The sequence below is a fragment of the Anneissia japonica genome, unplaced genomic scaffold (assembly GCF_011630105.1).
Source record: "Anneissia japonica isolate Jap-2015-1 unplaced genomic scaffold, ASM1163010v1 scaffold6792_len961167_cov158, whole genome shotgun sequence".
Lineage (NCBI taxonomy): Eukaryota > Metazoa > Echinodermata > Crinoidea > Comatulida > Comatulidae > Anneissia > Anneissia japonica.
Window position 1 is genome coordinate 561,024 of NW_022701523.1, and position 17,053 is coordinate 578,076.

The 17,053-nt window shown below is 35.1% G+C and overlaps 1 protein-coding gene across 1 annotated transcript; it reads right to left on the bottom strand.

Annotated features, from left to right (window-relative positions):
- Window positions 1–3,762: 3,762 nt before the first annotated feature.
- LOC117103594 (thrombospondin-4-like) lies at window positions 3,763–16,993 on the bottom strand. Its single transcript, XM_033244175.1, has 4 exons — window positions 16,894–16,993; window positions 4,631–4,773; window positions 4,144–4,293; window positions 3,763–3,959 (listed from the first exon to the last, which is right to left on the bottom strand). Exons 1-4 carry the CDS (start codon window positions 16,974–16,976, stop codon window positions 3,763–3,765), a joined length of 573 nt encoding a protein of 190 aa, XP_033100066.1. The 5' UTR covers window positions 16,977–16,993.
- Window positions 16,994–17,053: the final 60 nt, after the last annotated feature.

A 17,053-nucleotide genomic window follows, 5' to 3' on the forward strand; every position in this document is an offset into this window, starting at 1 on the left:
TTTGGAACCAGCTTCCAATTACTCTCTGGAACTGTTTTCAGAGGGAATTACACTTGTAGGCTATAGTGCGCCTTTGATCGCTTTTGGAACTGCCACCTTATAAATTTCGGATAATATCATTATATTATCGAGTTTACCTTTTAGCATAAGAGACTTTTAACTAAGCGGACACATACATTGATTCTAACAGCTCTATCAAAATAGTTCATTCTATTCCAACAGATACGGATTTGCTGAACCTGTCTCTTATACACATCTAGATGTGTATAAGAGACAGATTTTAGCCTAAGTAACAGAAGAATGTGTGAAATGTGTGGAACTTGATCGAAAGCGCACGGGAAGTGGGGTGTAAATCAGATCATACTGTTTTCCACGACGGATAGCTTCGTATACCCAGAAGTCAGGAGACACGATAGGTTAATCTGACATGACCTACCGGGTACTAAACTAATAGGAGCGAGTTAAAAATAAACAATATTAAAAACAATTCGTCCAAAAATTTGAGATATATATGACAGCAGAGAAATAGGTCTCTAATGAGGAACCTTGTTTGTGAAACCTTACATATGTATCGGTACGATATTCAAGGATTTCAAAAATTTTGGAAAATGAATCGAAGTAATTAAGTAAAAATGTTGGGAATTGGATAAGAAAACGATTCAGAACATTTTTTAAGAAGCAGGTTGCATATGGGATCACATCCAGAGGCCGTATGAGGATCAACTGAACTTTGGTAAGTCTGAATGTCACTACGATCATGAACAGTAATAATGGTATTGAGAATGCCGATCAGAATATTGGAAAGATCATGATGGCAAGCCTGTAATTCGGAGCTGAAATGATATTCAAAACAATTGCTAAATAATAGAGCTTTTGTTTCAACACTGTGGGTAGTTTGTCCACCATGCTGTACAAAATAGATATGGCTTTGATTTTACGTTTGCAACGAACTCATGACCAGAAATGCTTGGAGTTAGATTTAAGGTCGATGGATAAAGTAGTACCTGAAGAAACAACTCCCGGTTAAAATTTGATGGATATTTCCTAGATGTTCGAAAATATCTTTCTTTCTCTTTGAGTAGAGTAAGTAACTCATGATCGAACTATTGAGTAGTCGTACTTCTAGGACGAGATGAAGATTCTATTTAACCGCATCAACTAAATCATAAAACATGTCTATTTTACCTTCCAGGTTGTCACCTAAATAGTATATATATATATATATATATATATATATATATATATATATATATTTTCAAAATCTGATAATTATTTACATGACAATCTAGATTCTAGTTAGATAAAGTTTGAGAGGAGAGATGTGAACACTGTCTTTGATCGGCTAAATGCCTCTCACTTAGTAATCATTCTGCAGATCTGAATCTACCACTTGTTTTTGATAACAAATTTAATACTATTAATAATACTAATAAGACATATCATTGACCGTTTGAAGTATATGCGTTCATCTGAGGGCATCAGTCCTCGTCTCCTGGTATTATCCTCGGCAACTTCTTTGCATATTTATTTTTATCTAGGCTTGATTATTGTAACTCACTCCTCTGGTTGAAGATCAAGCAACGAATTATTTTTCAATTGTTAGTTCTCACATACAAAGCAATATGTTCTAGTCACCCGTCCAATGTACACGCCTTGATTGCAAAGTATACTTCATCTCGCCGTCTCCGTTCATCTTCTAGAAACCTCCTTCCTGTTTCAAAATATTCTTTCAAAGCCTATGGTCAATGGTTTCTTCCTTTGCTTCTGCATCTCTTTGGAACCAGCTTCCAATTACTCTCTGGAACTGTTTTCAGAGGGAATTACACTTGTAGGCTATAGTGCGCCTTTGATCGCTTTTGGAACTGCCACCTTATAAATTTCGGATAATATCATTATATTATCGAGTTTACCTTTTAGCATAAGAGACTTTTAACTAAGCGGACACATACATTGATTCTAACAGCTCTATCAAAATAGTTCATTCTATTCCAACAGATACGGATTTGCTGAACAGTGAACCTTATCATTTTTTAAGGGCACACTATTCTTTCACAAAGAAAATATGCATACAAGATTTTCTACACAAAGTATGTTTCATGATGAGGCTTAGAGATTGGAGTTATTTTGTATGCTGTCTCACTAATATCTTCCAATTTAAAGAGCCTACAGTGTATTAACTTTGCAGTTAGATGTATACAAATTGTTTGAACAACCATAAATATTTATAAAATAAAGTCTAAATTCAAAGCGTTGCAGAATGTTAAAACATACAGTTTATGTACGCTTTTTAACAGACAATGCATCGTCATCATCTGCACTGTGTATAACCATTATAAACAGAATGTACTCGCATAACACTAAATGGTATGCATCACTGCTCGTAGATGTGTTATCATTTCTCTCTTCCTTAATAAAATTTTTATTTTGTGATTTTGAAAATAAATTATTGAAGTATTATGAAAGTAAATAAAGGTTGAAAGATTGGAAGAATAACGTATAGGTACACAATGGGGACATCGGTCGTAGTTGTAGGCATCAAGGAAGATGCCGACGAACATCCTTCAGATGGGTTGGTACACATTACATCACTATTTGTAGTATTTTAAACATGCAGTGAATACAGTACACCAACATATATCGAATAACATTTGTTTGCTTTTTCGTATACAAATAGTATACCGTAAAAACTAGAATTGAAGCCCAATTTTCAAGATAGCATATGATTCTGTTCGAAATAGTACAGTACATACACTGTACATGAATTTCAAAAACAAAATAAATCAAAACAAGCTTGGTTTATACAGTAGTTTAGGTGGTTTAATGGCAATGCCAGTTAATACACTCCATGATACAGATTGATGTTTGTTACAGTGGATTTTTTTTATTGTTTTACAGTAGTACAAATTCCCAAAACTTACAGCATTCATTTTGAAAGGAAGCCCCTCTTTTTACATAATTAGCCTTGAAAATATACCCATCCAAAGTTAAGAGGTGGTGACAGAGAGGGAATTTCCCAGATGTAGGGCCTACTACCTCATCACCACCATGGTAGGAAAATTTATGATTATGGCACCTTTAGATTGCCAGAAATGACACTCTCATACATACATTTTATAATATAATTTTCCACATTGTTTTATAATAATTTGGAAAAAAAATAGAATTGAATTCTCCACTAATCTGTAGTGGTTATGACATTCTAAACAAATTTAATTTTATATATTACTGAACTCAGTGATGCCAATCGGCGCTGATTTTCATGAAACAATTGATAATAAAATATTTAAACAAATATTATGAATTTGGTGGGGGATTGCTTATTTCCGGGAGATTCTTGCTTGTTTGCGGGAGTGCGGAAGATCGTCCCGATTTCCGGAAGACTCCCGCGAGTTACAGGAGACTTGGAACCCCTGCATAATTATGGGCCTACAGCAGTATCATTGTCAAAGAACTGATAACCTAGACGGAGATTTATGGATATACTTAAGACCAGGCATAGTTTACGAATTTGTAAATCATTATATTGAATTGAATTATTCAAAAATGCAAAGCCGGCCACACCCTTCAGATATAGTTACTGAGGTGCCAGAAAACAACAGTATAAACGAACGTAAACTTGTACGTTCTGAAAAACATAATGTGTTTTTGGCACAAGCGCGTTTTTCCCTGTCCCAATTGATTAGTTTTTATGTTGGACTGACACTCCGAAAAAGCAAATTGTTACAATAATGTGCATTCGTACAGCATGAAGTGTTCTGCATACTAATTATAACTATTGTAAATTAATAAAAGGACAATTTTTACAAATTTAACTGTAAAAAAACAATCTACACCGTCTCCATAATAGCCTTGGGGACACGTTTGGCACACGAACAACTTAGCAAATAGATCTGCAGGATCACGGTCAACATCAACACATTCGACTCCAGGAAAGCACGGCGAATCCGCACACGTATATTCTACATAGAGAAGAAATTATTTAGTATTACATCGTGATACTAAATATAATTGTGCGCTCATATTGATTAGTTGTAAAGATACTTCGGAAAGGTCAATTGTAACAATAACATGCGTTTGTATCTCATAAATTGGTTTTATACTAATTGCAATAAACTGTTTTAAATTAATAAGATGCTTTCTTACTCGAACAAGCGACACCGTCTCCAACATAGAATGGTGGGCAGGATTGGCAGATGAACAAGTTAGCAAACGGATCTGCAGGATCACGGTCAACATCGACACATTCGACTACAGGGAAGCACGGAAAGTCCTCACACGTTCTTGAATCTAGGCCTACATAAAAATTTGAGCATAGGTTAGCCCCATTATCATATAAATTGCGATAGTACTGCTGTTGAGAAAGTAAAATGACACCGTGATACTGAATATAATTGTAAAATACACAACAGAAATATTAATAATGCCATTTATCCAAATGTTAAGTGCCCCTCAAGTCCTTCCTTAACTAATGCGATTGGTTAGATTTGAAGTTTGAATAACACTCCAAAAAGACCATTTTTTTGTGACAATAATGTGAGTTCGTATCTCATAAATTGTTTTGTATTAATTGAAACTATTGTAAAACATTTAGAAGACGATTTAAAACTTTTATTGTTAAAGACTTTGTTACATGAACAAGTGACACCGTCTCCAAAATAGCCTGGTGGGCAGGTTTGGCAGATGAACAACGTAGCCAATGGATCCGCAGTGTCACGGTCAACATCCACACATTCGACTCCAGGAAGCACGGCAAATTCGCACACGTTCTTAAATCTACATACAAAAGATGGCAATACTTAGCCAATATCTAATCATTATCATACGAATGGAGATAGGCTTACTGTTGTAAAAGTAAATACAGACAATGGCATCGTAATACTGTGCGTTCAAACTGCTAAAATGCACACGAAAAAAAACTAAATAACATCCATTCGATTGTTAAATGCCCTTAAACGAGTTTTTAACTAACCTGATTGGTTAGTTTATAAGTTTGAATGACACTCAGAAAAGGCCAATTGTGTCAAAAACCTGCATTCGTAACGTAATTGATTTTTATATTAGTTGCAACTATTGTAAATTAATTAGAAGACAAATTTCCAAATTGTTATTGTTAAAAACAATTTTAATCGACTCCCGGTGGGCAACTTTGACAGACGAACAACTTAGCTTATACATCCGCACGATTAGGGTCAATATCCACACATTCGACTCCAAAGACGCACGGAAAATCGCCACATGTTCTTGAATCTACATACAAAAAAAAAAGAAAAAAATTAAGATGGTAATCGAATGCATCGCAGTTGATCGAATGGTCTACAGACGGAATGCACGAGACACTGATGCCGCTAGAGAGCGTCCAATGTCAGACTTAGTTCGAACTGTCAGAGATGCCTTGAGTTAGAAACCTTAAGTGAAAACGTTCCACCATATAAGTAGACGGTATACAGCTGTGTAGGTTGGCTTAGTTTCAAGCAGTATAATAAATTCTCTGAACAAAGGAGACTCGAACTGCTGTTGGCCACCATTTGCCAAAATCATTGAAGGTTTACCAACATTTGCAACCCAATGAGTGATGAATGTTTCGGCAAAAATCTCGGTAGTGATGTTGGTAGATGGAAGTACAACACTCAATCGAGTAAAGCGATCGACACAAGCAATAAGTAGGAGTATCCATGATTTTGAGGAATATCAATCCGGGATCAGGTACAGCCAATGTTCCAATTAGGTACCGGGTATGTCGATAAACTTTCGAACGTTGAAATGCTAAACATGTTTGAACAAATTGATGAATTTCTTTCCTTATTATACCAGACCATACAAATATATCACAAATCAAGCTTTGAGTACCGGGAAAACGATTATCCATGATAGTTGTCAAAAATTGTAAGTCTGAATGAAAGTGGAACAAAAAGATAATTTAATTTTAGATGAAACATTACAAAAAATTGTGCTATTCGAATTAGGTTTAGATGATTAAAGAAGGATAGGAAGTTTAATGTCAGATTGTTGGTATCCTGCCAGTTAATTTTTTTCTGCAGTACACGTAAGTAATACGCGTCCTCAAGGGCGCCGCCAGGAATTCCACGACGAGCGCTCCAAGCTCCCCGAAAAGGTAAGCCTATTAAACACCCCCCCCCCCTCCGTCCCGTCGGGAGAAAATTGTGTTGATTAGGCTTATGGTATTCTTTATTTAAAAATGATAATTTGATAGAAAATCATGCAAGTTAAGAGGCCCTCTGTTCGGGCTACTAACAACCGTTTAGAGATACCAGCCCCCTGGCGGGTAAGTCAAGAAAGTCGTCAATGTACGCATGTACCCAAGTCCAAACTCCAGATAATTTCATTGATCAAATTTTGAAACGTCTGACCGGCGCACAGTGGGCCAGACTGAAGTCAAAGTGTGCCAAAATTAATTACTAACTACAGAGGCTAATTTAAGCTAACATAAGAAGATTCTAGGGGTTTTCATACCCGTAGAATTAAATAGAAGCACCTTCAAATCTATATGACGTCACTATTTTACTGTTTTCTGATTGGACGAAGCCAATTTCCATTGTAATACCGAAACAACTTCATATTGTAATGGTTTTTGAAATGCATAAGGAGTTTTTAGACATACGAAATTCTTTTGGGAGCATTTGACTTTTCATGACGTCACCAAATTACATTTTCCGATTGGACGGGGCGAAAATTCGTAATAATACCAAGCCAAATTAATTTTACATTTTATTACGTGTCAATCGACGTTGTCAGATATTAGGCCTACACCTTAATTATCCAAATGCTTAAAATCCTTGAAAAATAATGCTTTTACTAATTTAGAATGATTTCTTTCTTTTGTTTTGCACTTTTTTAGAATGTTCAAAAATATATAATAGACCTACTAATTATTTGTTTTGAAATAACGATACAGTTTATTTTTCACAGAACACACGCATAGCTATGTAATGCACAATTTCCTTGATCATAATAATGTAGTATTAAATAATTACATAATATTTGTCGAGTTTAAAAAATGTTAATACTAAAAGAGATCTTTTTATGATTCCACAGTTTCTGAATGTCGCTGTCATCCACTTGAAGGCTTTGGTCTTTAAGCATGTTCTTCACTTCAGTAGGTAGTGGTTCTGATTGTGGTTCTTTGATCGATCTACTAATTACAATGTCCCCATTAACCATAAGTCGATGAAAAACATCGCTCATTGTGTCAACTCTTGAGGCTTTTCTTGCATGCTTAAGCCGGCATGATTTATTGTCTTTGTTTCTGGCTTCTTGCGCCTCTTCACTCATAATGCCAATTGGAAGCATTGAGGAAGCTAAGATTGTTGCTCCATGTATTAACAGAACATGGATACTTGACAAGTAGCTCTGCGGTATTCCAACAAAATATTCCAAATTTATGAGGGTCTACGGGAAGTTTGCACGATATAGCAATGAGGATCATATGAATTCTGTAGACTAGTGATTCATCCAAACCACAAATATCTGAAAATCTCTTTTCATCCTTAAATGCTCTTCGCTCGGTGTTTCCATCGTTTGTGTTGCCAGAACCTTGCTTCGGTCCATCAACCTTCAATCCAAGTACTGCATGAAACCGATCGTGAACTTCTTTCTTTCTTGAAGCAACTATTGCCTTATCTTGCTCTGATGACACACGCCACTTTTTTACAGGAATACGATACAAAATATGAAGCAGCATTTCAAAGCATCGAATCCACTTATAGAGTGGAGAGAGTCCATACTTGTAATTTTCTACAGCTGCGCTAGGTAAAACATCTATGTCATTAAATATTTTAGGAGTAGCCCCACAAATATAGCACCGCATAGACGACTTGGCCTTTGTCAATGCATTAATAACCTATTGGTCAACCATTGTCAATTGCAAATCAAAAGTCACCAGCATATTGTATTTTCTTGGATTGGCTGCATCCATATCGTAGTCTATATCCAATGTTACATTTATTGGCTGCAATTGCTGAATTTCATCATTAATTCTATCGTATTCTTCTTGACTTAATTCAGTAGTTTCCTTTTTGAATTACAAGTGAATTGGACGGCAAAATCGTGTTGACGAAGGCACTGGGTTTTTCCATAAGACGCGTTCTCCAAACTTCAGTTGCAGAGGAACAAGTGTGGTACAAAACATGCTCTCATCAGAATGATCTGTGCTGTTAAATTTCTGTTTGTATTAACTCTGACCAGATGACCCGTCAAAACCCCATTTGCAAATTAGCTTGCATGAAAATAGTTCATTTTCCAGGTTTTCAATAACTTCTGTAATGATCTCTTTTTGTTCCTGAATAATTCTCAGCGCAGTGTGATCAAGAAGGCTTTGAAGTGGCACTTTTGCTGAGTCTTCTTAGACAGATATACCATCAGGATAACATTGTTCTTTTGCTTCTCTTATTTTGATTTAAGGAGGGTAAATGTTAGCCCTTTTGCGTTTTGCGGCAGACCTCATCGTTTGGTAAGATCGTTTAGTCATGTCTGATTCTACGAAGAGGGACAATGCCTCATCTGCCGTGAAAGATTCTGGTTTGTCTACAGGAATTAAAATAAGTTTCCTTATCTTGGTAGGACGTGAGGGAGTCATCATTGCAAATTTAAGCACATACTTTAGATCCCGATTCTTCTTGAATGCCCCTTGCGATGCTGCATAATGAAGTTCAGTTGGTTCATTTTGTGTCAGCATGTCATGTGCTTTTCTCTTTCGCGATCTCTCTGAAAGATCCTCCCATACTTTGATAGGACGTCCAGGTTTTGGTTGTTTTGAAGACTCATGTGGGTGTTCTGCTGATGTTAAAGGAATATCCTGTTCTCTGTTCTGTTGCAAAAAAGTATTAGTTTCATCCGAAAGTGCAATGCTGTTGTCAAGCCATGATTTGTTCTTTTTGAGAAATAGCGCTAATATTCGCTTACTTGATGTCCATCTTTCCTTAAGTTGATACAGGAAGAATTTTACAGTCCTGGATGTATTTGAATAAAGTTCATCTGGAAAATCTGATTTATCGACAGCATATATTTCTAACAGAAAGTCCATACATTGCTTACATGCACGGTCTATTTTCGTAGATGAATCAGAAGCATGTACGATTGCAAACAATTGATGCTTAGATATACTTCTAGATGTAATCTTGATCATAAGAATTGGTTTATAAGACAGCTCAAAATTTGATTAAGTTATTCTACACAGTAACAAAATATTGGAAGAATTGATGTTGCTAACTCAGCGTGTCAATGTTTGGAGAGCGCTTTTTCCACGCTTTGAATGAGCATGTTGAATGTACACGCGTACATTCCTTTTGATTGCGGTCTCGTCTGACGTTTATGGAAACTAGACTGATAAAAGTGCGTCTACCTCGCAAAGTTGCAACAAGTAGCAGCTAAATTTGGTACCATCATAAAGCCAATACTTTACTGAAGATGGATATATAGAAATCAAAGCATGAATCCACATGAATCTAAACTTCCTCCTTCACTTTTCTAAAAACACTTTTTAAAAAAATATTTTTTCAGTAGTTTAAACAACGATTTATTATTTATGCAAACTTGAAATTTAAACCAAAACATATACTTGTGGTCTCACATTACTATAGAAGAAACGTGCACGCTTTGAAATAATTACGAATTTTCCTATAAGACAAAAATCGTGTTTTATATAATGTAGTCAATTATAGTATTTGAAATATTTATAAGCAATTCTCCGAAGTTTGTTGAAAAATACCAGACTTCGTATAAATGTAAAATATTTTCAGGATAGATTCCCCAGGGTATACACTTCATCAATCATATGAAAAAAAGTTTAAAAGCCATAGTCACCAAAATGGACTTTTGGCACACTTTGATTGCGTTCTAGCCCACTGTGTGGCGGCGTTCCGTGAAGCTCAGTTTCCATAGAATTGCTCACCCTATCGGTGACAGTCGCCGACAGTTGTCGGGAAGGTTGAACCTGGTCCAACTTTGCCGATTGTGTTGAAGACAAATGCCTTCCCGATTGCGTCAGGCCAGCTAGCGATGCACCCTGATTCGTCAACTTCGTAAGTTGTTTATATTATTAGAAATGGTTTCTGGTATCAAAATTCAAAAGGTCAACAACTTGAAAGAAAAATTCAAAATTATGACACAAAATCAAGCACATTCCTGAGGATTTCCAAAGAGGTCAAAGCTAGTCAATTTTTTTTCACATGTGCTTGGGAAACACTAAAAAAGCAAATCGCAAGCAATCCTATAAAAAAAAATATAAATACTTAAAAATAGAAACAGAAATACTTACATTATAGCATTTTAGTTTCTTTGTCAAATTATATGTCTTTTTCTAATCTTTGAAACACCGTTCAGCAGATGGTATTTTTTAGGTATTTAGAAACGACCAAATCTGATTTTTATTAGACATGAACATACTTCGGAAAGTACACAACGGCCTAATCATGGTATTTACACTACACTATACACATAATTCTTTGTTTTTTATATTAAATTCCAAAGAACATTCATATTACTTTACACACATACATACTATTATTGAAAATACGATTCGCAATTATTGTATTATATTCTGAAACGTTTTATTAAAAAATATGAATATCATGCTCAAAAGAGCCTGCAAAGGCATATGTCAAACCAAAGGCAAACACTGTATTACACCTACATCTATGCTGAGTTTCCAATACATGTAACATCGTTTCTGTTTTCAAAAGACGCAGTTATATACCGTATTAAGATATCGATAATATTACACAAGTACCGTACTCGCGCGCCCCGTTTGAATAAGCGCCCTTTCTAATTTGAATAAGCGCCCCTCAATAATATCATAATATTTTCTTTTTAGCACGTCAATAATCCAATCAATCATGGGACTGTGGTTGTTTGCATGATTTGAGCTGCAGAGTGGAAACACATTCTTCTTAGGTCAATATCAAAATGAGGATATTTCTTTTGGACAGATGAGAGCTCTGATACCTGGACAGATAGTATATTTCCAACTTTAATCTTTTTACATATTTGTCTATGCCTAGTCCTCCTCCTCTTTTTCTTTTTCCGACCTTTAGCACATTCTTATCTGAGTTTTTAAGAAAAAATACAATGGTCCTGCCATCCTGCTAATCTCAATCGGCCGATGGCCAAAAAGCTAACCACTACCCACCACCACTGATTGCATCTGCTATTTTGCTATTATGTAAATATTCACACATTCTTGTCATCAGCCATGTTCTCTGGACGATTATCTTTTCCGCCTAACCACCATTCATAATGTCCTTACATAATCTTTTTTCATTCAAAAAATGCCTCTTGAATTTAATAATTTGCCATAAGAACCCTTCGATTTTTATCTATTTCCATAAGCGCCCCCTCAATTTCCACTCTGTTTACATAAGCGCCACGTTTGAATAAGCGCCCTCAGAAAATGCAAAAAAAATATTTTAAGCCCCCGGGCTCTTATTCGCGCGAGTACGGTATCTCAAAGAATGGATCATTATGTGAACAAGCACTTACACTCAGGTACATTGCAAACGGTTTACTTCCTTTTTGACTAAGTCCCTGCACTTCAAACCATTTGATTCCTTCGATCCAATAATAACCACTACGGTTTACATTCTAATCACAAACAAATCAGGCCTGCAAAATGATGCTGTGCTGAAACCTTTGCTGTTATTCATAAACATATTGCAGGTATCGATTTTTTCTTAGTCTAATTTGTTTTTTTTTTTTTTTTTTTGATTTTTTTTTTTTTTTGTGATGCTGATTTTTGTGTTGAGCTTTTCCCTTTTTATTGTTTTTTTCCTGTGTTTTAAGGTTACAGCTTGTTACATATTAATTTGTAAATATTTGTAATTTTTTTTATAGTTGTTAATCTACCTACAATTCACTTTTTGACCTATACTGCAATGAGTTGGATAATAAAAACAGAATGAATGACTGAACATTAAAGTAAAATTGGTTTACTAGTAACTAACCTTGTACATTTCTTCTAGGTGTGCACCATACACATGATAACATCACAACAAGTACTAATGAACACAAGAACATATGCCATGATAAGAGTGCAAGATTGTTGAGTTAAAACAATAGCTCATCTTGATCCAATATATAACGTTCACCTTTAATTCTGGATCTTAGAAAAAGAAAATAACATTGAATGCAAGATAAAATTGCTTACTTTCCTGATAGTAAGCATTACTGAAATTTTATGTTTACATTTTAAGAAACTTACATTGCAAGTTTTCAACCTCAATGACGTGCCAAAATTTGTAATGTGCGATTTTCTTCTGCTGGATGTTTGAAGCAGTGACGCTTGGTGACTTTACGGTACAATGACTGCAGAACGGCTGTGAGAACGCTTTCATGTCGACTTATCCAAAGTGTATATTAATATTAATAAGCAACATCTGACACACTGAAATCAGTCCCAGCAGTTTAGCTCAATCAGATATACTAGTGGTAGCCACTGTGTGTGTGCTGGACCGTGCATTAAACCGTAGATATCTCTTGGTACCCGGTTCAATTCCTATCATTGCTTCCTTGCAGTAGTGGGGCTAGAGGTTTTGGTGCCCGGGCGCAAAAGTAGAAAATTGCTCCCCTCTTCCCCCCAATTATGATTATAATATTGTGAAATAATTGATATTGGTTGTATAGGTTTTAAGCGATATCCCAATGAGGGGGAAGATTTCCCTGACGAAAACAAAGTGGGTGAGGTCCAGTGTCGCTTAAAATGTTCAGAAAGTGGTCTTTTGACAATTTATGGGTTTCAAAGGCTTATTTAATCGATTTTAGAGACTACTAATAATTATGTACACAATATGTACAAAATAAATGATTTTTTTTTTCTCCCCGACGAATTATGGTTTTTCTCCCCGACCGTTGGAGGGGAACCGTTCCCTAAAGGTGGGCCGGCCCCCGTCGCACCCTGTAAAACTTAAGACCCTGACAGAATACACAACGTGTTCCTCAAGCACTTGGACTGTCATCAAAAATTGCCTTTCTTCTGTCCATATTCCCTGCATTTTGCAATTGTCTTTCTGCTATCCATATTCAAAAGATTTGGAGAAGAGCAGAAATTGTTGGCATACTAAAACATGGCAAACTAATGGAAGTCCTAATAAAACGCTAATGTATCTCATTTTTGCACAATTTATGCTTTATGAGAGACTGTTCGGTCGGCCCGTGTAATGCGGATCGACTCTTTAATACTACGAGAACATTGACGATATGTTCCAAGACAAGATTGCCTATCTAATCTTTTTACTTTTATTTCCACAATATTCATTCAGGATATTTTATTTCGTTAAATCTACCACATACAGAATTGAAACAAAACATTTTTTTTATTATCATGACATTCAGTTGATATACGTTAATACATATATTATATCCAGGCCTCAGCTACATCGCTCACAAAACTATATAAAAACAGTGTATTAACATATTGATTTAAATATATATTTTAAAGAAATGTATTTATATTGATCATATGTATTTATAGATTGAATAAATCGTCGCTCACATCACGAACTAACACAATTAAATTCAATTGTGTTAGTTCGTGAAATAAAAAAAGCGCGTCAAAATACGCGCTGTTGTCGTTAAGGACTTTTTGTGTGGTAAAGAATACAAAATTGCTTGACAACCAATACGCGCTCGTTTTGACGCGCAACTGTGATTTCACGAACTAACACAATCTACTTCGATTGTGTTAGTTCGTGATGTGAGCGACAAAATAATGATTGCCATTTTTACTATGGGAAGGTCTTGTGACGTGTCAGAGATGAGTGATATGATTTAATTATTATTGATTTAATTTATTTAATATTCTTGTTTATGTTACAATATTTTTAATTAAATGATTATGCTTCAAGGTCAGACCCCAGTTGCTTTCTGCCCCAGATATAACAAAATATACTTAATATATATAACCTATACGTATATATTCCTACAAATAAATTAGATATTTGTTCATTGTAAAGGTATTCCCTTTATACAACGATAGTAAAATACAACAACTTACACCAAGGTGACCTGACTCAATGTTTTTGTATTGTTAATTATTTAACTTTAATTTATTAAATATTTTATTAACTTAATATTAAATTAACTATTATAGCATTGATGAGGTAAAATATCAACAGTCAAATAAAACGTGCACTTTCAGACAGACTGTGGCGTATTACAACATTTGGGAGTTCAATTTTAGACACAATAGAAAACATTTTATAAAGTACGAGATTTCCATTTCTGGGGACCATACAGACAGTCAATTTTGATCTTGCTAGTTATTTGCCATACATGATTAATGGATATTGTGTTGGGAATTTTTATTGGAAATAAATATATTCATATGCTTTTATTTATCTGGAAATAATAAATGTTCTAAGCAAATGATAATCAAATCCAGATGTAGATTTATATTCAGGATTTTAAATTGTTTTTTTTACTGCTTTGTTTTCATTTATTAAATATTATTGTAATTTTTTATTGATTTTTATTGTATTTTTTATTGATTTTTATTGTATTTTTCTGTAGTGCTAAATCCCTGCCCAGACTATTACATTTTATTTGCCAAAAACAAGTATAATTCCTAAATATGGTCATGATGGCAACACATCATGAAGGCCATATATAGGCACATCATGTTTATATATGCAGTTAATAGCAGTGATATTATGGACTGAGCTTTGGTATTATCCAAGAATATTTCAAGGGCTCTTATAGCGAAGCTGACTCAAAGAGGTCCTCATCGCAGGTGTTTAAAATTAATTTATTCACCACATAATAATACAACGCAAGTACCAGAAACCAAGAAAGAAATCAGCTTGTAAAAAGGTGCGGTTTCACTAAGTAAACAAATAAAAAATAATATAATTAAATAATGAAAAAAATTAAAGTTAAATTACAAGACAAATCAACACAAACTTTACAGTAGTTCAAAATGATAAGCATAATTTCAACAAAAATATTTAGATAGTAAAGTAACTGACGTTTTTTTTTTTAAATTAATTTGTTCATGATAGACATATCGATGCGATGTGTTTTTATTACTAGAACATGCCTGGCCCTAGGTAGGCTATAGGCTACATCTCAGTGAGGCCTAGGCTGCTACCTATTGCCAATATCTAAGCCTATTAGTATTATTTTATTAAATTATCTCTGTCAACTAGGGTTAGGTGGGGGGGGGGAGGGGGGGGGGGGGGGGGGGAGGGGGGGGGGGGGGGGGGGGGTGGGGGTGGGGGCTAGCCTACTAGGGCCAATGCCTAGTCTAGCTAGGCCTACACGGCGGAGCATTATAATCACCATGGAAGGCTTAGCCTTTCAAAAGCGCCGTCCTCGACGACTACGCCAATGCCTACTGCTGGTGGTACTGAACCCTGGGAAAACCTGAAAACGACGATCTGATACTAGGCCTAGCCTAGGCCAGTAGGGGCCTAGGCCTAGTACCGGAACTTGACGTTCGGGAAATAACGTATCCGGTAACGGAGCTTAATGTCCCGAGAACAACGAGTCCGGTACCGGATCTTTAAGGTCTGAAAACAACGAATCTGGTACCGAAAATGGACGCCTGACAACAACAAATCCGGTACCGAATCTTTAAGACCTGAAAATAACGGATTCGGTACCGAACCTCCAACCACAGCGTTTTTAGATAAGCAATGACAAATTTTAAATCGATGTTACCTCGTTTAGACTGTTTAGAATAATATTATGTGTATAATATATTCTCTTATACAAACACTAAACAAGGTCTTTGTAAAGCCTTTGCTATTAAACATTTTGTATTCATCGAGTGCTATAATATTCAACTTCTAAGGAAATGCCTGGTCTTTTCCATTTTTTTTTTCAAATCAAATGTTTTAATATATATTTAAAAAAAAACAAAAAAAAACAAAAAACAAAAAAAAAAGTTGCCAAGATATCCCAAATCTCGTAAGAACAACCTTGGAAAGGAAAAGTCCACGCTGTAAAGACAATTTTAAGTGGAAAAATAATATTTATATTTAAAAATAAAAAGTATCTCAAATAAAAATATTTTGGATCGGATAGCGTAACATAGGCTATATACTGTCTCTTATACACATCTAGATGTGTATAAGAGACAGNATATATATATATATATATATATATATTAGTATTGTGTATTTGCAGACTGACAGTAAATATATTAATGTAGTAAAATTCAGAATATACTGTTAATCACGTATTTTTGCATTGATTCAAATACAAGGCCCGTGCAAGGTCATAATATGTAATGCGTGAAAGGAGCGTCGTGTTTCGTTCTATCAAAATTGATAGAACGAAATAGCTCAGGTGATTGACATGAACATTTCAATCGGCATCTCGCTTCTATTTAAGCATCATTTCTTAATATACTTTAAAAGGGCGAATTGTGGATAGGGGTGACCTTGTCAATTGCTTGAGTGACGTTTATTCAACGTGTATTAACGTCATTGCTTTCTTTACTATATAGTCTTTGTAATCTTATTTGACGTTCTTTTTATTTTGTTTTTTACTTCTATTCTAGCTACAGCTCACCAAGCATTTTCTGAGTATACTGCGCTTGCGCAGATAAACTGAATGGTGTGCAAATGGCATTCCAGTGTAAATTTGAATGTGTTAAGGTTTACTTCATTCTATTTGACAGGCACGCCAAGTACAGTGTGTTGACGCCTATTTTCTTTTTTATTGTTACTATTTGTGGTTTGTGTCATGGGAGGATTATTATTTTGCTTGTATAATAAAATTATCTCTAATTGCACACATACCTAATTGAAATGTATATGCAACTGACGAAGCATTTTCTGTTATCATTCCATACAACTAATAAACAATAATCATTCTTCAAATAAGGGTTGCTTTGTGGCGTGTTAACCTCTTTCGTTAGATTTTAAATTAAACGAGGCTTACCTGTACAGTAAGTTGAAGTTTGACTGTAGTTCTATCTTATAAAAGAAGTAACTGAAGTCCGGTTCAGTTGGTATATTCTTCATAATTGTCCCCTGCCTAAGTTGACAATCTTATCATTGATCACAATATAAAGGTTGGTCCGTGGCTTGTTAACCTCTTC

Bases quoted from the DNA above. Each gene is read 5' to 3' on its own strand.
- LOC117103594 (XM_033244175.1), bottom strand. From the start codon at position 16,976: ATGAAGAATATACCAACTGAACCGGACTTCAGTTACTTCTTTTATAAG. The intron at 4,774-16,893 runs GTAAGCCTCGTT...TTTTGTATGTAG, and splicing joins AACTTCAACTTACTGTACAG to ATTTAAGAACGTGTGCGAAT. The intron at 4,294-4,630 runs GTAACAAAGTCT...ATTTTTATGTAG, and splicing joins AGACGGTGTCACTTGTTCAT to GCCTAGATTCAAGAACGTGT.